The sequence below is a fragment of the Cucurbita pepo genome, chromosome 13 (assembly GCF_057944985.1).
Source record: "Cucurbita pepo subsp. pepo isolate OVF chromosome 13, ASM5794498v1, whole genome shotgun sequence".
Classification (NCBI taxonomy): Eukaryota; Viridiplantae; Streptophyta; class Magnoliopsida; order Cucurbitales; family Cucurbitaceae; genus Cucurbita; species Cucurbita pepo.
Window position 1 is genome coordinate 11,188,570 of NC_141810.1, and position 21,865 is coordinate 11,210,434.

Sequence of the window (21,865 nt, forward strand, 5' to 3'; positions counted from 1 at the left end):
CATAAACACGAGCTAAAAGCTGAGAAAGAACGAGGAGAAAAAATGCAAAAAAATATGAAAAATCGCAATACTGTATGGAAAAAGTGACATGTTGGCGCAATGAGTACATTTTCTCTGATTTTTTATCCAACTTCAATCATGCTCATATTTTCTCTTCTTTAGGAGATATTTTTAAGGATCTGAACTCGAATGTGACATCTCAAAAAAAGTATGATATAAGAGGTAGGTTATAGAAATTTGAGTATGAAATGATTTAGTTTGATGCATGTAAGAGCACGTTAAACATTATGATTCACGTTTATTGAGGAATGAACTAAAGAGCTATGATTTGACCGAAATTGAAAGCATGTCTTTAGTGTATCACAAATCATGTTATAGGAATCCTATTATAAATGTTGAATGTTGTTATGCATGTTTACTAAACATGTATGCATTGTCCTATGAACTAAAATTCATAACTCGGTTAGATCCCTATGTTATCTCTATTTCATATGTTTGTAATGTATGTGGTTATACGGGCACGATTAGGAGTTCACCAACTAACCTTTAATCGTGATCCTAATTCGATTTTTAGGGGTATGAATAACCATAGAATTGGCTTACGATATTTTATGACTTATGACTGTACCCTGTGGGGACTACGGTAAAGTTTGCCTGATAGCTTTCTATAGTGAGTTTGTCACGAGCGGCAAGGGCCCACAGTTGTACCTTAAGAGTTGGTTACGATTATTGTTCATGCATGTGAGTTATGCGATTATACGGGGACGGTTAGGGGTTTGCCAACTAGCCTCTAACCGTAAACCTGATGTGATTGTCAGGAGTCTGGATAATCATAGAACTGACATATGATGTTTTATAACGTATGATTTGTGCTTTGTGGGGACTATTAGGAAGTTTGCTAATTAGCTTTCTTTTGGTGAACCTGTCACAAGCAACAAGGGTCCACAGTTAACCTTAGAGTTGGTTGAGCCTTCGCATGCATGAACCTTATGAGATTGATACCGAGGTCGTGCCTCAAGAACTTAGAGATATGATGATGAAAGAGACTAGCAAACTATGAACACCCAAATGAGAATAAGACACCGAACGTATTAACTAAGATCAATAAAACCTGATAACAAACTATGAACTAACGACAAGGTGCTTACTGAGTATATTTTATATGCTCGATCCTACTTCTTCAATTTTCTTTCAGGTGGAATTTGATGTAGCGGTCGAGGTGGAGACACATGGGCTGTTGGCGGTAGAGAGTCCCGTCACACTTGAGTTTAGATTTCCTTTTAAATTTTGTATTTCATGTATTTTAAATAGTTTTGACCTTTTAAGTATGTTATGTTTTGGTGGTTACCTTTTGTCTTTTGTAAAAGCAAACCTTAAATTGAATTTTAAAGTACATGCACGAGTTTAAGTGTTTTAAATTTTACGAATCTTTCTTTATTGTCACATTAGTGAGTAACGGTCTGTGGCTCGAGTTACTCGAAAAGTAGGTCATTACACCCTGTGATTTGGGATGGCGTCAAGACATGAAGGTCATGTTAATTGAAAATCAAGATGATGTTGGATGAAACGTGACATTGATTGAGTCACCTTAGCTCCAAGTAGAGCCAAGGTGGGCCGAATGACTTGGTCTAGACCTAGTGTAGAGACAAGTCGGCTATATCATTAAAATTGCGTCACATTTGTAAATACTTTTAGATTGGGCCGAATTTGTTATTATTTTGTGTTAAATTGCTAATGGTCCCTATTTTCTTTCTATACGAATGGGCTGAATTCTAGGAAAGTAGTCCCTTTTCGTCCAATCTTGGGCCTCCAATTTGTCTGGGCTGCTCGAATTGGACCTTAAAGGGCCAAAATTAGTTATCTATTTATTTAATTCGGATATGTTTTTAAATAATCTTCTTTCAATTCACAAATTATAATTCAGTAAGAAAAATCGGCGGCATTTTCATTTTTTTTGGTACATCAGAATGTCCCTTCATCTCAGTTATCCACTCCCGATAATCCCCTGCCGGAATGGATTCCGGACCAAATCTCAGCCACTGGCGGCAAAGTCGGTCGTCACATGCTCCGCCATCAACCGTTACTCCGCCGGAGTGAGTTCCTCTCTTTGATTTTCCTCAGTTACTCGAAATTCAAATTACTGCATTAATTGGTTTACGATTGTGTCTGTAACTGAATACACAGTGCAAAAGGCAATATACCAGTGTGATGATAGTCCCGACGGGCGTAGGAGCCGCCATTGGTGGATACGCAGGTGACGCTCTTCCGGTTGCTCGTACCCTTGCCTCCGTCGTTGATTGCCTTATAACTCATCCTAACGTACTTCTTTCAACTTGCCTTATATTTTACGATATTAAGTTTTCAATTTTTGTTTGTTTATTGTCAGAAATTGTGGAAAAATTTTATTGATAAATAGTGTGATTAAATTTTCAACATATCTTAAAAATAAAATATATCAATAGTTTGTTAATTTCTTTTTGAAAAAAATTCAATTCTATGTTTCTATGAGAATGCATACGATGTATAAAAATTCCTATATCAATATAATTCCATCAAAGACTTATTGAAAGTTTGAATCTTTTTTATTTCTTGCTAACGTGCGCATGACTCGATAAGTTAAGATGTATGCCTTCCCTAAAAATGTATCTGTGTTTTCACATTTGTTGTAATAATAATAAGAAGAAGAATTCTCCTCCTCTCACTTTTATCTGTATATAAAAGATATGCTTTTATTTGACTTGAGGAATTTTCTTTAGGTGCTTAATGCAGCTATGCTTTACTGGCCTATGTCCAATGTGCTGTATGTTGAAGGCTATGCACTAGATCGGTTTGCAGAAGGTTCATGGGCCCTACAGCCTGTTCACCAGAATCGGGTATATGTTAATTCATGTTCTTATCTTTTCCTTGAACCAGTTGTCATATGTCGTATTTTGCCAGGCCTAGTGGTGTGCCTCAGTGACTTCCCTGTAACATGATAATGTATTTTGTAGAGTTGAATGAATCAGGTAGGATTGGTTCTTGATGCTGGAATGGAGGAAGAGCTTCGAATTCGTCACTTGCAAGTGGCTGATGCTGCTAGGGCCTCTCTTGGGTTGCCTGTGATGGAATATGTTGTCACAGAGACACCTTTAATGGTACTATTTTCTTGCCCCCATGAGATATCTAATTTAACTTGGCTTATTCACGCCTACCGAGTACCTAAAGCCAAATAATATATATAGTTTGAATTTCATTAGCTGGTTAGTTTTGACCACGATGAACACTAAATAGCTTATAGTTGTGCTTCCAGATTTGAGATCAGATCTGTCTGCCTCGAGAGGAAGAATAACAAATTTTCTTGATGTATGATTATAAAAGTTGAGATGGCTTGTTTGATAGGTAGAGAAGTGGATTGATCCAAAAACTGGGCAATCAACTGGGAGGATTAGACACCCTGCTTCATTGCTGAGAGCTGTGCAGGCATTGATGAAACGATCAAAGGTGAATGCAGTTGCAGTTGTTGGACGATTCCCAGATGATGATGTTGAAGAGACGGATAATTATCGACAAGGGATGGTAATGAAAATTCCTCAGTTACTCCATTTCTTGTTATTCTTCATTCAGGTCATACCTGTTCCACTGCTTCTACTGGTGAACTTTTGTGAGCTATTGAGTATACTCTTTGGTGTATCTTTCTATGAATTAGACCATAAATGTTATGACTCTGCAGTCTGCATATAGTTGTAGAAACCGTTCATATGCTCTGAAATTGTAGTTAGAATTGGTATTATTTCAAAGACAAGCCCTCCAGTTAAATTTATCCTTTGACTTGATAAAACTATATATGAATTTAAATATTTTATGCGTCTTCACGTGATTGTTTTTGGTAAAGCAATGTTCAAGTATGCAATTTAAGAAAAAATTCTGAGATGTGTACGTACTTGATTGTCTATCTACTAGTATCTAATATTTTGCAATCTGTCGCTTGAAGGGAGTTGATACTTTGGCAGGGGTTGAGGCTATTATCAGCCATCTTGTGGTGAAGGAGTTTCAGATTCCATGTGCTCATGCTCCTGCTTTATCGCCTACTCCCGTATGCAAATCTGTATCTCCAAAATCAGCAGCAGAGGAGGTTAGTAATACTCTGGACTTATCCTCCCTGTTATTGTGTGTAATGGACTTTAAATTTTGCGGGAAATGGTTCTTTTTCTGATATTTTTAAAGGAAAGAAAAGAAGCGGTTAGTTGAAGACAAGGAGGAAGTTATTAACTCCAATTTGAAATTTTTGAAACAAAGATTTTGTTCTTGTTGGCGATACTTCTACTTGCTAGTTAAAGTACTTTACGTGCTGAAGATACCTCCACAAGACTATGACATGGCTTTCCACAAGACTCAACAATGTTTAGGTGAAACAAGAGAGGGGCAATACGTAAGAATCACCTATTTTAACAAGAAACAATGATTTGTGGGATACATTTGAGAAAAAGTAAAAGGAAAAGAAAAGTTACACAGCATACACACAAACCAAAGTTCATTTTTCTGGTAATCATTTATTAACAGCATTTGATTTGATCTTGTATGTCTACTATTAACAACATGAACGCAAATGCTTATATTCCTCAAATTTCTGTTCTTGGTGGTAACTCTGTCTCGTTCTCTCTCTCTCTCTGTCTCTCTCTCTCTCTCTCTCTCTCTCTCTCTCTCTCTCTCTCTCTCGCATGCTTTCATCAAGGCCTCAATTCTGTGCTGCAGTTAGGATACACATTCTTACCATGTGTACTTTCTGGGCTAAGCTATGCGCCTCAATACTTGAGCAATAGTTCTGAATCATTGGGGAAGGACTGCATATTGGCAAATGATGTCGATAGTGTCATTGTACCTATAGATGCATGTGGAGGGGATGGCGCCCTTGCCTTTGCCAGAAGCAAACAGCACAAGGTATCAAATTTGTATACATAATACATCTTAGATGTGCAGATGGGTCTCGTACGGTCATTAACGTCACTACATTTCAGTTCTAAGAGACTGCTTCGGATGACTACTTTGACATTGACCAAGTACTTTTAACTTTGTCACAGCCACTTATTATTGCGGTTGAGGAAAATGAAACAGTTCTCAGTGATTCTCCAGAGTCACTTGGGATTGAGGCGGTATGCATTGGAATACTTGTGAACTTTTTTATCTTTTCCATTTTTCGGTTGTTGCTGAAGAAACTGTAATTAAATCAAGCTGGAAGTTCAAGTAATGAATTTTAGTGATCTTACATCCTCCTAGAAGCTTGCCGAAGTTAAAATTGAAGAGCCTTTTTAAACCTAAAACAAGCTATTATGATCTGCCTTCTATGTTGCCTGGTCGCTGTTGTGTTTTTTGATTAATTTAAGCATATTGTGCAGGTAAAAGTCTCAAATTATTGGGAAGCCATAGGTGTTGTTGCAGCTCACAAGGCAGGAATAGATCCTTATTCCCTGCGAAGAAATAGGATCAACAACATTCATTCCATTTCCATTACATCTCCTAATGGCCATGCAGTTTCAAGTGCCCCTCAACGATTCAACTGAGGTATCTAATCAGCGATATTGTGTATGATTATAAATGTTATTTTTTTTCATCTCATAAAGCATCATTCTCTGATTCACGATATCTAATGTGTTTGTTTGATGCATCCGGTACCGTTGTTTTATTCCTTGATTTGGGATATATTGATAAACAGCTAAATTTGAACTTTTTTTTGTTAAGCTTGGATTTGGAATTTGATCAGCTAAATTTGAATGTTGCTTTCTGCAGGATCTACTGAATTCGCAAAGTTCCATACATATTCTACTCCTACTCACCAGGTAGAATTTGTTGGTTAAATTATAGTTTTTGCATTCTACCCTGTGTCAGATTTTCTTTTATTTTTATCCCCATACTTTAAGTTGAATTTTCTGAATAGTCCTACCAATAGTAAATGAATTCAATTTTCATAGAGAGTTTAATCTTAATAAGAAATTAGTCACGTAAATTAACGCGTTCCCCTCTATAGGGACTATTAAGAAGATTTAACTAAATTGTTGGATCAAAATGAAAAACTAAGCCACATGACATAATCAAATGTATAATTTGATCATTCTCCTTGGGTCACATAAGATACCCCAAACATATTATCAAAGAAAAAACTCCCGCTTCCATTGGGGCCCCTCTGATAAGGAAATACATCTTTGGTATCGTCAAATGATTCTATTCGTAGGAAAGCCTCGAAACGTTATGACCCTCATTCTACAATATATTAGTAATAATAAGAAAAAAGAATGGAACGCTGTTTTGGAAGAAAAAAAGAGATAGGAATTAATTCAAAGCCAGCAAAGATTCAGGGGCCTAGAAAGGTAAAGACAATTTGATCATTCCCTTGGGTCACATCAGATAGTGATGAATACCTCAAAGCAGGAGGAAAAGAAAGACAGAAAGAAGACATGGATGAAAGGTATCTTTGTTTGGAAAAATTTTCTAAAGCCTTGTGTTTTTGGCAGTTTTATGGATAGAGACAACGGTGTTTACCGTAATATTTAATAGGATAAATTATTATTCAGAATGATGTCTCAAAGGTTGTTTAATTATCATATCTCATCAGCAACCAAATTGGTTCATAAAATATCATATTAAGACAGTGTCAAAGTCAATCAAAATTGGATTGGGGTTTGTTGTGGAAATCTGAATCATTATCTCTCTGGCATCCCAGCTGAATAAAAATGTATTTGTTGATGGAAACATGAAAATTTCTGCAATTTATAAATAAACGACGAACGGCTTCCCTTTAAGATTCTGATTTGTGTTTTTTCAAGAGAATAGAGTAAACACCTAACGTCCTTGTAGTGTGGCAATGAGCAGCGAAGTCGTTGGTGATAGCCGGCGGCGTGCTTTAGCGCTGCAACTTCTTGACCTGGTACGTGACTTTGTTCTGATGTCAGGGAGGTCTATCACCGGAGCCGGAGACGTCATGAAGAAAGACTGCACCGATCTCATTCGTCGGATTGCGCTCCTGATTCATCTGGCGGAGGAGATCACAAACTTTTGTGGTGGCTTCCGGGACAAGTTTGAGGCATTGACTGACTCTATTTCTTCTTCTTCTTCTTCTTCTTGTTTGGATTGCCTTTCGGAAGTGGTCGGAGCAATTCAGGCAGCGAAACGCCTTCTGTACGCCGCTATGACTTTCTCTGTATACGACGATGACGAGGTTTCTTCAACTTCGACTGTGAGTTCATCCTTATCGTTCTCTTTCTCTATTCATTAGATTAAATTAGAATTTGGAAAATTAACAGAGCTGGGAGTGGAGCTTCCAATTAATGTAAGAACTCGGAACTTCTGAGTTTCAGATTTGCAGTGCAGATTTGGCAAATTTGGCAAATTTTCTTGGCTGCCAAATCGGTTCTATTTGCTTTGATTTTACAGAAATTTCATTCTACGTGCTATCTACTTCTTCCTCTTCTTTTTCTTCCTTTTGCAGTCGTGACCTTTCAAAATATATTAAAAATTCTGTTTTGTTTTATAATTTTTAGTTTAGAATATGAGAATTCAGCTTTCAAGCTTCAACTCATACATGAAGTTATTAAGTTATTGGCCTCTACTTTTTTTTTTTTTTTTTTTTTTTTTTAAATAGTTTTAAAATATTATAGCCAAACTGAGCGTGAAGAAAATTAAATTTTACATGTAATTGATGAACGAAATAAAAATAACTTTTTAAAATTCAATTCAAAAAATATTATCTACAGTCTAGTCAGCATTTGGTAATCACCATGTCATCCTTATGTTAACCAAATTTAAGATAATTAGAAATAAAAATTAAATCTAAAATTTCATTAGTTTTAAAATTTTTATTATCAAATAAATGTTAAATTCAAATATTGGACTAAAAGCGTATTTTAGCAAAGAAATACCAATTCATCAATGAATAGATTGTTCATGATTTTTGTTCATGATGAGTGTATAAAAGTTCAGATATTAAGTTCAAAATTCCTTCCTTTAAAGCTCAACTTTTCAAAAAAAATTCAATCACATTGTATTGGATTTAATTTTTTTAATAAATCGTGTTTTCACGTCTCTAGAGTTTAACATTTACCTGACACACAAAACTATTTTAATTGATTGTGTTTGATCGATAAACTAATTTTAAACTAACCTAAACATGACTCAACTCGATTTTCTTTAATTAAAAAAATGGAGTTTTGATTATGTTCTTATGTTCTTGGCATGCCATTGTTTGATATCTCAAGATTTGGACACTGAAATTTCTGAATCTTATCCATTAAATTAAGGAGGGAGGTACCAAAAAATTGGTTCTGCAATTCCATTACGTGACATCCAGATTGGAAACTGCACTCTCAAATCTGCCATACGACCACTTTTGTGTAGCAGACGAAGTACAAGAACAGGTAAACATAACATCTTCATTCCTCCATTCAAGTTTCAAATCATTACCCTAATGTTTGAGAAAGTTTTTGTTTTGTTTCTTAAGGTTGATTTGGTCAGAGCTCAGCTGATGAGAGCATCAAAGAACTATGAGTCTATGTCTGAACCCACACATAAGAAGCTTGAAGCTACAGGTTCTGTAAAAGCCATGATCTTTCATGATGTCAAGACCATGTCTAGTGTTGATGATGGAGATCCAGATTCTCAGCATTGTCCTCCGAACCGCGACGATCTGATCCGTTTCGATTCGGATGAGCTGAAGAACTCAAATGCATGTTTCAATGAGTGTTCAAGTGTTCATTCTGAAATGGAAGATGTTCTATCCATCAAGAGCCAAGATGAAGTTGGGAAGCTTGATGTAATTGAAATTCCTGAGAACTTCTTATGTCCCATTTCCCTTGAATTAATGATCGATCCCATCATCGTCTCGACCGGACAGGTACGATCGCCATTGATTTGTTCCGTTCGAGAAAACAACTTTTCGGGACTGACTTAGTTATGATCATTTGTAGACATATGAAAGATCCAACATACAAAAATGGATAGACAGAGGAAATACAACATGTCCAAAGACTCAAGAGCAGCTTCAATCTCTGATCCTCACTCCAAATTTTGCTATGAGAAATTTGATCTCAGAATGGTGTGGAGAACACAATGTTAATTTAGAGAAAGGATTAACCAACAGGAAACTTAAGAAGTACAGATCATTTGAGGACGGTTGCCGAAGGACGTTACCGATCAAAACGTTGGTTCGACACCTTTCTTTCGGGTCGATACAGGAGCAGAAGGCGGCAGTGACCGAGATCCGACAGCTATCGAAAAGCAGCTCAGATCATAGAGTTGAAATAGCAAAAGCCGGAGCAATCCCCCAGCTGGTTGTCCTTTTAACTTCAGAAGATGTTGCAACACAAGAGAATGCAATTTCATGCATTTTGAACCTTTCACTTCATGAGCCAAACAAGAGACTTATAATGCTTCATGGTGCATTTTCTTACATTTCCCAAGTCCTCAAATTTGGGAGCATGGAAGGGAGAGAGTGTGCTGCTGGGACGATTTACAGCTTGTCGTTAGCCGACGAGAACAAGGCGATGATCGGGGCGTCGGGCGTGATCCCTGACCTTATAGAAATCCTCCAGATTGGAAGCCCAAGAGGGCAGAAAGATGCTGCAGGAGCTCTGTTGAATTTGTGTATGTACCAAGGGAACAAAGGCAGAGCTTTCAGGGCTGGGATTGTCAAACTATTATTGAAAATGCTCTCTGATTCAAATGGCACATTGGTTGATGACGCTCTTTATATAATGTCAGTTCTTTGCAGCCATCCAGAGGCCAAGGCTGCAATGGGGAATGCCAATTCATTGCTTGTTTTGACCAATGTTCTCAAGAAGGGGTCGTCTCGCAGCAGGGAAAATGCAGTGGCAGTTCTGCTTGCATTGTGTAAGGGAGATTGGGAGAAGCTGGAATGGTTAACCAGGCTTGGCGCCGCGGTGCCGTTGATGAAACTTTCCGAGGATGGCACGGAGAGAGCGAAACGGAAGGCTGCTTCATTGTTGGATCAACTCAGAAAATCATGAGCCAAGATCAAACTGAGTTTGTGGTGTGGTTTGAGAGCTTCACCTTCTGGCCTTTTTTTTTTGTTTGAGAGTTGGGGTAGCTTTTGTTTGGATTCATTTACAGAAACAGAATGTGAATTGTTTTATTTTCTTTTTTGAGTTTGATCATATTCAAGTCTGATGTGTTATATTCTCTAGTCCCTCCTTAGAGTTGGTTTAATAGGATTGCCGAGGAAATTTGGGCGTCTAAATGGTTTAATCCAATTTTGATACTTGAGATTGGTTCATTGGGCTAATATGATCACACGTGCACGTCTAGAACTCTAATTCCACTTAGGATTGTAGGGTGATAGGTGTCATAAGAAAGTTATCGAGAGGAGAGTAGGTTGTGACCCTCACGTGCCGACAAGACAAGGTGGCAACACTGTAGTGCCGCCCAACCGGTCACACAAGGTTCAAGACAAGACGAGTGTAATTATGCAACTAAAGAGACGGTGCATTATCTAACACACCACAATGATGTGCACGAAAGATAAGTCGAGGTGTAGCAAGATAGAGACGACGAGCAGACATGACTGTCAAAGGTAGGGTTGTTAAAGGGTTGGGTAGAGTCTCGAGCCTTAACCTCGAAAGTTGGGTCTCGAGCCTTTATTTGTTATTTTAAATTCATAACTTCTTGTAATAAGCAACTACAGGGTAGTGAAGTTGTTGGCCATAACTTCTATTAGTAGTCATTTGAAATATAGTGGAAAGAACTTGTCAATAATGATCATTAACATCTTTTAATACGAGGAGACTATAAATACCCACAAAACGATATGTAAAAGGGAGGTGAATGAAAATTCTCATAGAATTGTATTCTTGTGTTTAGAACGCATGTTTTTGGAACTTTCAATCTAATCCGTTGAATTAGATGGTGGAGAGTTCAAAATCTTCAACACTGGAACAAGTTCTCCTTTCTTCTTGTTCTTCCACCAATTTGTCAAGTATATGTGAAGGTAAATTATATTAGAGAGATTGGGTTAGAGTAGAGGTAATATTGAGCAGGATGACTTGGCCTAGTGCAGAGGAAATTCTACTAGAGTCATGGACGTTTGAATATGCATGCACGAGTGACGTGTGGCTGAACAAACTTGGATTCCACACAAGCTGTGTTCGGTTGGTGAAGACAAACATTGTTTAAGGTCCAATGTACCCATAAAGTTGGACAAAAAATGTGAATGAGGTTTGAGTTCCGAAGGCTTGTCATGAGCATGTCAAGATCAAGATGTCACATTGTTGAAAGAGTACGACTGTGACACTAGGTCTATTGGAAATGTTCTAACCTAGGCTAACGTGTAAACCGCTCTAGCTCTAGCTCTAGCGCTTTAATCTTAGTTTGGTTGCTCCATGCATGCTTTACTCGGAAGATATTCCTATCGATCACTTAAAGCACAAAAAATATATTCTATTCATTTATACATGTCTAATAGGGAGACATTCCTATCAATCACCTAAGGCACATAAATCATACATTCAAGCAAGGTCATTAGGGAGATAACATTCATCAATCACTCAGAGTACATATTACAATATCTCATCCTCCATTCTTATACAAGAGAAAACATTAAGATATGCATGCATCTCAATTTCTCATTTTACGGGTATTTTCGTAATTTTTATAACGTACGTATCATTTTCATCCCATTTGCTCATTCAAAGTCCTACTCATGCTTAATCTAACCACCAAAGGCAAGATACGCTTGCGTGCTACCAAAGTCCTAGCGACCTCTACAAGTATTACTGACCTAAAGTATGTGTGGTTACTTATCGGGATGTAGCATGCCGCTCCAAGTTTTCTTTTATGCTTGTTGAAGGCTCCAAATTCACTAGTAAGTCCGAGATTAAATAAAATTATGGCCAATCTCGAAATGAAGGTGAGAAAACAAAATCTAGCTAAGATTGAATTTTGGTGGCTTATTGGATTTGAATCAATGACTTGCGTCAAGCTGCAGTTTTTGCGTGACATATGGTACGCACGCAAAGATTGTAACAGAATCGAGTTGGTCCAGACACCAGTTCAAGTTGAGGGTTTTGGTATGCAAGTGGCGGTCAGGCACAGATTATTGGATCGAACATAGTCACGAGTCGGATCGAACAAGTGACACACATCTCCTAAGGAAGTCGACATGTTGCTCAATTTGTTGCTTGACACATGGCAACCGCTAGTCTCGCCATGTTCAATTGCCCGCTGCTACGTGTCGCTCGTTTACTTGCCTATACAATAAATTTTCAAATTTTCCATGAGTTTTCTAATCTTTTTCAATTTCGTAACTTTTTATAGAAAACTCGAATCAACTTGGTTCCTTCAACTAAGTTGTAGAGGTTTAATTCAAATTTACAAAAATATTTTTATTATAATTTTTAACCAACTACAAAATGAAATAACTCAGAATAACAATATCAAATTCACGAGAGCTTATACTTAAAGTAGATAGTATCACATCATTATGAGATTCGAGGTTCAGTGTACAATGAACGAAAATTAAATTTTAAATTAAAATTAATTTAGTATAATTTGATAAATTAAAAAAGCCAAAATAAAATAAAATTGAAACTAGTTACAAAAAAAAAATGGAAACGATTAGTATGAATGATCGAGAAGGAGTGGATAAAAATATCTAAAAGGCCAAAAAATATCTGTTCTCGCCGATCCTCCACGTCATCCAGCAAAATCGATCAAGAACCTTCCGGATCGTCCACTATGGGACCCATCTTCCGTCCTATAAATGCAGTTATTCCAATCGTGTCGCAATCCGAACACGAAGAAATGGAGCGGCATAAACTCGGGTCGGATTCTTATTACACCATTCTAGGAGTCGGGTCGGATTGTTCCGCAGAAGAGATTCGGCGGGCTTACCGGCGGCTGGCCATGGTACCGTCGGAGATACCATTTTCCGGTAAAAGCTAGATTGAACTACAAATTGAAATGCCTAATTTTGGTTGCGTTGCGGTGCAGCGATGGCATCCGGACCGGTGGGCGAGAAGACGAGCAGCCCCTGCTTTGTTAAGCAACGCCAAAGCCAAATTCCAGCAGATTCAACAAGCTTATTCGGGTAATTTCAATTCATTAACCAATCCAAAACTCCTGTTCTTATTGTGTTCTTGGTTGATCATAATATGTTTTGATTATGGAGCAGTGTTGTCGGACCAGAGGAAGAGAGCATTGTACGATGCTGGCTTCTATAACGATGAAGACGATGATGATGATGATGAACACAATGAGGTCTCAATTTTCATTTGGGTCTTTCAAAATTTGATCTTTTCTTTTGATTCCCATTGTTGTAGTGAATAATTACAGCTGGGTCAATTGAACAGGCATTTTATGAGTTCATGCAAGAAATGGTGTCTCTAATGGCCAAAGTAAGGAGTGAGGTACGAATCCATAGTTCTTTTCCTTTTCCTTTCTTAATTATGCCTAACTTTTGTTACCTTTGTTTAAAGGATTGCAAGTGTGCCACTATGGAGGAGCTGCAGACAATGTTCATGGAGATGGCCCAAGGGTTTTGATTCTAGTGGGCTTCAACTCGGCCCATAATTTAGTGGTCCAATTAGGCGAAGCCCATTGTGGAAAATTGCTTTACTTCGGGGTTTGTTGGAGCCCATTACTTCCATGAGGCCTCACAAGGCCCACGTTTAAAATGCTTGTACTTTTATTTATTATTATCAAGTAAATCATAATTAGGAATATTATGAGATACCATCTTTATTTTTAAAAAAAAAATTAAATATGTATTCCATTTATAATTAGTATAAGTTATAATTTAAAATAGTAATAATAATAATAATAAATGAAGTGGGTGGTTAGTTGGAGTGCCTTCCCTATTGGTCAATGTCGGTGCACCAGCATCCACTATACCTTCCTTAAAAATGTCACTTTTTTTAATATTTTTCTTTTTTTATAATTTAAAAGGTGATATCAAAATAAAATGTAAGGTCTAGAAACTCAATATACATAATATCACCAAATTATCATTTAATATTTGAATATTATATTCATTTCAAGACAAAATACTTTTGTAGTGCCCTTTAGATATACATGTGCTTACCATTATTAAGAACTTTTATCTTTATAATGAACTTCTTTGTCATGTTGTTTAAACTTCAATCTTCGATTATATGGTTTGCTTACTTTGTTGTCCAGGTAGTACAGGTTGATCTTCCATAGATCTTCTCCGTTTGCGAAAAAAGTTTGTCATAATGTTTCTCTTCGTTGAGTATTAACAGGTTGGACATTGTTTTCGACCAATAATAGTGCAGGCATTTAGCCATATGTAAATGTAAGGTTCTTGTTGCAACGCTTGGCTACATAGTGCGCAGATTTTTCACAAGGGGAATAAATGACTATGCTTTTGTCCTTTTAAGGGTTGACATTGTCGTAGGTTTGTGAGATATTGTCATGACCTCTTTTGTTGCCACGTCTGCTATCACGTCTATGACTTTTGCTTTTATGTTGTAATCGTTGCATCCCTTTATACCTAAAAAGTAAAAATCAATTGTATTTTTCTTTTTTCGTTTGTGCAAGTTATTTCCCATGTGTGAGTAAGAGGTGTTTCTCTTCCTCTCTATCTCCGTAGCCGCGAAGTCTCTTTTCTTGGGCTTTAAGACAACCAACGAACATATTCTTGAGGTCGCCAAATTGCTTGATGAAAGTAACAATCTGCATGAATTTTGGAGGGACGATTGAAGAAGGACTTCTTGTCAATGGAGATTTCCTCCACCTTGTCACCTAATGTACAAATGCCAATGAAAATTGTCATCAACTTCATGAAAAAGTCATCCATCGACTCACTATTCTTCATTGACTCTTTCAGCACCCATATTCTTAATGTGGATAGCCTCGACCTTTGCTTTATTGACTCTTTCACCACTCATATTCACTGTTCACAACATTTTTTGAGAAGCACGTCTTTTAGATGGTGGTAGATGGCAACAAGAATTATTTTAGCTTTGCAGTCCTCAACATCATCACCATGCTCGATAACATCCCATACGCATTGAGCCTATAAATTAACATGCATTTTTAAAGCCCACTTAGCATATAAAAAAAAATAATGATATCCTTTTATGAATCAAAAAAATATTAGAATAAAAATAAATAATATCTCTAGAAAGTTGTAATTACATTCAAGTGTTAATAATTATGCAGTTCAATTATTGACTCTAAAAAACCAACTAGTGTTCGATAATGGACATATAAATCCAAGGCATACCTCCAAAAGAAGACATGATCATGTGTACACCTCAAAATTTCCCTCCCTCTAATATAATTTGACGGTGATAGGTGTCCATGCGACACGACACAACAAAACTCATAATCAATCATGCTATTAATAATATAATGATGATGATTGTTATCTAAGCAAACTTGTGGAACATAACCTATTCAACACACTCTGATGTTTAAATTGATATCGAGTTGAAATAATGTAAACCGAGTATAGTATGATTTGCAATCTTTATTATTGAAATGAGTTTCTATATTTATACTAATGTTTTATAATAGTTTTTAATCAGTTTGTCTATTAGTTCAAAAGTGTTAGCACAATCAAATCCTAAGCGAGTTCTCTAAACTAGTTGATTAGTCGACCGAGCTGACCTCCTTAGGGTGGTTGGCTCCCTCCTCAACTCGAATTCAAAGACCTATTGAGAGTTGATATTAAATAATTTATTAAGAAATTGGCGAATTTATAATTTTGAAACTTTTTATAAAGTTTCTTTCATCTATATTTATTCCTTGAGAATATATTCTCCTAATACTTTTTCTTTTGGTTCATTTTCCTTATCATTACTTTTTTATTCACTCTTTTCCCATTACACCACAAAATATTTACCCTATAATATGTAATATATGGATGGGTGAGATACAATTAAGAGCAATACTTGTATATATTTGATCGCATATTCTTAAATGTTTTATGGAATATTTTTCGATCAATGACCAAAAGTATCGAATGGGTACGTTTTGTTTTGCTCTATATATATACTTTTTCACGAAGCCCTTCGATGTTGTTGAGTACTGTTGGGAATGAGTTTCACATTGGATAATTTAGGGAATGATCATGAGATTATAAGTAAATAAATAAATCTCCATCGGTACGAGACCTTTCGGGGAAGCCCAAAACAAAGTCATGGGAGGTTATGCTCAAAGTGGACAATATCATACGATTGTGGAGAGTCGTGATTTCTAACATGGTATCACAGTCATGCCCTAAACTTAGCCATGACAATAGAATCTCCAAATATCGAATAAAGAATTTTGAGCCTCGAAGGTGTAGTCAAAAGTGACTTAAGTGTCGAACAAAGGGTGTACTTTATTGGAGAGCTCAGAGAAAGGAGTTGAATCTCATCTTCAATTATTTAAAAATTCTATTTATTAATCATACGGGTTGAAATTAAATCTCACCAAATTCAACTATCAAATAGTTATCGTTAAATATTTTTAATCTTTTTACAAAGTAGGATAGAGTTGAATTGGATTGATGGGATTGACCCGCTAAACAAATGTTAATGGATAAACCAGATCAAATTTTTAATGGAAATCAAATCGAAAAAAATCTAACCAAAACCAAAATAATTATTAAGTCATATTAACACCTCAATTATTTGGTTCAACTAATTTAATACTGATGATGGAAAGAAAAAGCAATGTGAATCAGACGGCGGTGGAGAGAGGCGGACGGTGGGGCCCCTAACATGGACTCCGAATATTCTCTCTCTTCACTCTCTCTCTCTTAAAAGTCTTCAAAGTTCTATACAGTTTACATGCACCCATCACCTAACTCACTTCTCTCTAACCCAAAAATGCTCCCTCTCTACTTTCTCCTCCTCCTCCTAATTTCCCCCTCCTCCACCACCGCCGCCAACCCCCGCCGCCTCGACGACTCCCCCGTCAAGTGTACCCCATGCGAGCAAAACCCCCCATCTCTCCCGCCGCCGATCTACCCCTCACCCCCTCCGCCGTCTCCTCCGCCCCCTGACCTCCTCCCCTACTACTCTCCCCCACCGCCCAAGAAGAAGGACCACAAGAACCCCAACTGCCCTCCACCTCCGCCTTCCGCGTTCATGTACATAACCGGCCCTCCCGGCGACCTCTATCCCATCGATCAGAATTTCAACGCCGCCGGCCGGAGATCCACCGCCGCCGTGATTTGGCTTGTTCTGGCCGGGCTTCTCTTGGTTTAAGCCGTAGGATCTCAATCGAATTTCTCGTAAGGTAAAATGAATTGTGTACGAGATTTTTGATTTGGGAATGGTTTATATGAATTTATATGGATCATCATCATCATCATCATTTTCTTCTCCAATAATTTTGTAATTTGTACTAAATATTGAGTTATCCACAAATTTGTGATCAGACAACAAAATTACTGTGCTTTTTGTTTATCTATTTTTCAATCAAAATAAGAAAAATTAGGTCAGATCTTCTGTGCGACCATATGAACGGATTTGATTCAATTTAATTGCTGTCGTCCTCCAACCATATAATTGAATTTTATTTTAATTTAATAATACTAAAATTAATTTCGTTTTAGTGATTTAATTCAAGAACACACTAACACCTATTTTAAAATTTTATATTAAATAGCAATAAAAAACATTAATGGAAAAAATTAACAAATAATATAATTAAATATATAATTAAAAAAATACTACGAAGACAAAATTAAAAAGAATAGATGGTTCCAAAAATTAATTTGTCATCGGGCCCCACGGTTATTAGGACGAGTCATTTTGCCTTTTTTTTTTTTAAGTTAGCTAAAAAATTTAAATTCATCAAAATTAATTAATTTAACGGTCATAAATTATGTCACATTCATCTATTTAAAAAATAAAGCTACGTGAAATTAAATAATAACACATTCGACGTGTGATATAATATCAAGTTTTATTTATCTAATTAATTATGTAATTTTTTTAATTAATTACTTAAAACATTGGAAGAAAAAAGTTTAAAAAGTAAGGAATAAAATAAAAATGAATGCTAATGGAATAAAGGGAGAGGAGGTGGCACCGGCCAAAACGTGTGGAGGGTAAAAGAGTAAATCCGAGATGTGGGGCTGACAATTGTGGTGATGACACGCGTTGGGGTTCAAATTACGAGGTGGAATTGCGTAGTGTACTTGAAAGTGGGAACCCGATCCTGAGCCATTGGATCGGGTGTCAGAGGGTTCTTTGAGTTGGGATCTGATCAAATGTGGGTCAACTCTGAATTCCTAGGATGATCATCTTCGGTTTCACCAACTGCGGTCCCACTGGATTATTTTCTCCCTATAGTCTCTAATTTATTTTTACCCCTATTTTATTTCGTAATATTACACGTCATTATACACATGTCTCTTCATCTTTCTCCTCCTCCACCTTTACTCAATCGTCAAAACTGACTTTTTTGTTTACTTGTCCTCTCGTTTCTTTCGTCAAAAGTGAACTTTGTATTTTGTTTATATATTTAAACTCGTTATATTAGTACCCTTACTTTTTAACTATATATATATATATTACTAATAGCAAATCAGGTGTTCGATGGTTGTTGGTCAAAGTGAGGGAGCGTTCGAGAACTTCGTGGTCATAAGGGGTCATCTTGGGACGTGAGTCCGTCTATGTATTTTGAGTCTACATTTGTTAAATTTATATCTTAAACTCTTTCTCGGTTTGTAATTAACTTAAACAATACTGAATTTCAATTTGATTTTAATTATAGTTGGTTAGTTTTAATTTAATTTAAAATTTACCATATTTTTATATCTTATTTTATTTATTTTATCTTTGTCTTTGTGACAATCCAGAGGGAGTGAAAAAAAAAAAGAGATGAGTATAAAAGTACTTAATGTAAGTATACTTGCAGGTTCTCATCGAATTTTTATCCTAGTAGATTTTCACAGGTTTTTCTCTAGGCTCTAGAAAGTTCGAGTCTAATTCTACAACTATTTAAGCTTCTGGAAAGGTTTCGAAGTTATGAGCGATTCTCTTACAATCACATACCCTTTTCGGGATCCTGAAGTTGTTCATCAAGTTCTAGTGCCACAGTTCTATTGGATGATGAATCTCATCTCGAGATGAATTGACTTTTATTTTGTCATACTTAGTTAGCTTGCATAGTCAAAGTTGTGAATGATCAGTATCCTAGGTTGAAGTGCGATCTCATCATATCTCATAGAACAATATGAAGTCTAGTCTGACCCGCATTCCCACTAGCTACTTAGTTTACTCGTGTTGTCCATCATCCCTCTCAAGGCAACTTTACAATGTAGTGAGTTTTCTTAGGGACTCTCTGACCTTTTTAACATACGAGAGTGACACTCATCATGAACTAAATTAGTTATGCAGTCCCTTGTCTCCTCTTCGAACGGGTTTATAGAATCACGACCTACACTCTCTACCTATTTCTACACAAAAAAGTAACTCCTCAAATTGCCATGACATGCCTTCCTATTTGACCTTAGTCAAGCTTGATGACACAGGTTCCTAGATGCCTACCCCTTGGTAGGAGCCCTACTTGGTTGACCTAGGTACCAAATATTGCTTAGTACCACCGAAAATAGGAGGATATTTCTCATGTTGCTAGCAATCTCATAAGCTAGCTTAAATTTCCTTAGGTGTTGCTTAGGGAATTTAGGCAGTATAAATCTCGATCTTGCATTTCTAGAACTCTCGGGATTAGCTCCTCGTAGTTAATCTAAATTTGGGGTCCTAATTTTAACTTTATTCACTCATACAGGTTAGTTGGTCACGTTGTGGATCTGATCACATACTGATCGATCATTGGTTCTAGGTTCGAATAGAGGCACAAGTTGGTTGTCCTATTTGAGGTCACATGCTAGTAATTTTTTTTTAAACAGTTTTAGGTTTCTCCATTTGTTTTATATTTATATTTGTTTTATATTTATGTAGAGTGTGTATGCTTATCAATCCTAAAGGTTAGTCACCTAATACGTTTTTTTAACAGTATTACTAGTTTTCACGAGAGATTGTTATCCTATTTTGATCATACTTCCACATTATATCGTTCATTTGGTCTTAACCTCAACCTTTTAGTTTGTTTGCAAACTTAATATATTTATTTAATTACTTCTTTTTTTTTTTTTTTTTTTTTTTTTTGTTTTGGAATGAATTTGGGGAGTTTGTGACTAGCATGTTTTCGACGTTTCACTTTAAAAATGTTGCCCATATGTCTTTAGTAATGAACCAATCCATCTAAAAATTTAGAAAGTTAGGTCATTATAATTCATTTAATATATTGTTAATTTTCTCGTGTACATAAAATTAGGTTAAAACCTCTCGATATATTATATAAAAACTATCCATCTTTAAGAAAAATACAAAAAAAAAAAAAAATATATATATATATATATATCCACACGTCTTTAACCGTTATTCACCGCAAAGATTTGATTGAAAACACATGTACTAGTTATAAGATTGGAATGAAATTAACTATAAATTTTTAGAAATATATATGAAATTGGTTCAAATATGACTTGATTTTACAGTAGAAATGAAATTTCTGTGCCTTTAGATTAGCCCCAATAATTTTTATAAATATAGAAAGGATAATGTATTTAACCTTTTACATAATGTTAGTAAAAATGAAAAAAATAAAATAAAAAAAGATAGAATATTTTTATCTTTGGGGAAAGATTTCTATTTTTGTTTTTTCATGGTGACTTCAAAAGTGGGACGATTAATACGTAATATATCGTCGACATATTTAAATTGTTTAAAATTTAACCAATCTTTTTAATTTTATATTTAATAAGTGGATTTTTTTTAAAAAACATGGAATAGATTCGTCCCGAACTAATTAAATGAATGAAATTAAAAAAAAATTAAGATTTATAAGATATTTAAAAATTTATAGAATAAAAAGAGTCAAAAGTTTTATTAAATATTTTTTTTTTGTTAAAGTTGGAACACCAAATATGTAATTTAATTAAAGGAAAGAAAAGATTCCCTACCTCATCTAAGTATATATATATATATATAAAAGATGTAAAAGAACGAAAACAATAAGATTCTTACAAGAGTATATATATATATTGATGAAGTTCATGAATGTTGAAGCTTCATGAATGAAAGAAAATGAGTTTTGAGAAGAAGAAAACAAGGTTTGTAATGGGTATGAGAATCAATGGTAGGTGTAACAACTCCAATGAACATCATCAAAACAAAGAAATTTGGATACCAAACTCTTTATGCTATTTCCACCGACACTAACATGATGTCTTTGTCTAATCTTTCAATCAAGGATTTTTAAACTCTTTAATCTCCAATTTATGTAGTTCTGTCGAAAGCAACCTTAATCTCCGATTCCTTCTCTTTCTTAAATTAATATGATGATATTTTTTCCTATATAAAGTTCAAAACTTTTGACTATGTCACATCATTATATTTAATACACATACATTTAAAGATGGATGAAGTTGGAATTATTTTCCGTTAATGTAATATCTCGAGCTTTAGGTAAAGGTAAATTAAGTTTTAATGTCTCGAGATTTAGATAATGTTATTCAAACATGAGGCTCTTCGCTTTACGTAACAACGTATTATACATGGGATGAATATTTAAGAAAAATTAGTGAGTGACTCGGAGTCTAGAAATGAAATCACATGCAATATGATGTAGGAATAGTAGGATCTATTTATCATAACTATTTCTCCCTTACTCATCTTCATCCCTCGCTCTTCCTTCTATCCCTCAACGTCTACTACAACACGTCCATTGGTTCGTGGCAATAGAAGTTTAAGCGACATGTTCCTGCCCTCCAATAACTATGGCAATGTGTATAATGACCTACTTTTTTTTCTTTTAAAATAAGTTTGTTATTACGTGCATGCATGATTGCTACGTGCAAAAA

General features: G+C 35.7%; 3 protein-coding genes across 3 annotated transcripts; all 3 read left to right on the forward strand.

The window, feature by feature from the left end:
* Positions 1–1,910: 1,910 nt before the first annotated feature.
* On the forward strand, positions 1,911–5,537 carry LOC111809445 (uncharacterized). The gene is made up of 9 exons (XM_023695910.2): positions 1,911–2,093; positions 2,185–2,319; positions 2,757–2,873; positions 3,006–3,134; positions 3,379–3,555; positions 3,971–4,111; positions 4,732–4,917; positions 5,058–5,129; positions 5,373–5,537. Exons 1-9 carry the CDS (start codon positions 1,968–1,970, stop codon positions 5,535–5,537), a joined length of 1,248 nt encoding a protein of 415 aa, XP_023551678.2. The 5' UTR covers positions 1,911–1,967.
* On the forward strand, positions 5,398–10,188 carry LOC111809444 (U-box domain-containing protein 11). The gene is made up of 6 exons (XM_087117117.1): positions 5,398–5,538; positions 5,764–5,813; positions 6,829–7,207; positions 8,268–8,384; positions 8,468–8,860; positions 8,934–10,188. Exons 1-6 carry the CDS (start codon positions 5,497–5,499, stop codon positions 9,990–9,992), a joined length of 2,040 nt encoding a protein of 679 aa, XP_086973243.1. The 5' UTR covers positions 5,398–5,496; the 3' UTR covers positions 9,993–10,188.
* A 2,555-nt stretch (positions 10,189–12,743) lies between these two features.
* LOC111809252 (uncharacterized) lies at positions 12,744–13,703 on the forward strand. The gene is made up of 5 exons (XM_087116700.1): positions 12,744–12,885; positions 12,970–13,066; positions 13,151–13,236; positions 13,329–13,385; positions 13,455–13,703. The coding sequence occupies exons 1-5, from the start codon at positions 12,781–12,783 to the stop codon at positions 13,518–13,520; spliced, it is 411 nt and encodes a 136-aa protein (XP_086972826.1). The 5' UTR covers positions 12,744–12,780; the 3' UTR covers positions 13,521–13,703.
* The last annotated feature ends 8,162 nt before the right edge of the window (positions 13,704–21,865 follow it).

Excerpts from the sequence above, each read along its gene's own strand:
- LOC111809445 (XM_023695910.2), top strand. The coding sequence starts at position 1,968 with ATGTCCCTTCATCTCAGTTATCCACTCCCGATAATCCCCTGCCGGAAT. Across the intron at positions 3,556-3,970 it reads ATAATTATCGACAAGGGATG|GGAGTTGATACTTTGGCAGG; the intron begins GTAATGAAAATT and ends TGTCGCTTGAAG. Across the intron at positions 4,112-4,731 it reads CAAAATCAGCAGCAGAGGAG|TTAGGATACACATTCTTACC; the intron begins GTTAGTAATACT and ends TCTGTGCTGCAG.
- LOC111809252 (XM_087116700.1), top strand. The coding sequence starts at position 12,781 with ATGGAGCGGCATAAACTCGGGTCGGATTCTTATTACACCATTCTAGGA. Across the intron at positions 13,237-13,328 it reads ATGATGATGAACACAATGAG|GCATTTTATGAGTTCATGCA; the intron begins GTCTCAATTTTC and ends TCAATTGAACAG. Across the intron at positions 13,386-13,454 it reads TGGCCAAAGTAAGGAGTGAG|GATTGCAAGTGTGCCACTAT; the intron begins GTACGAATCCAT and ends CTTTGTTTAAAG.
- LOC111809444 (XM_087117117.1), top strand. The coding sequence starts at position 5,497 with ATGGCCATGCAGTTTCAAGTGCCCCTCAACGATTCAACTGAG. Across the intron at positions 8,385-8,467 it reads CAGACGAAGTACAAGAACAG|GTTGATTTGGTCAGAGCTCA; the intron begins GTAAACATAACA and ends TTGTTTCTTAAG. Across the intron at positions 8,861-8,933 it reads TCATCGTCTCGACCGGACAG|ACATATGAAAGATCCAACAT; the intron begins GTACGATCGCCA and ends GATCATTTGTAG.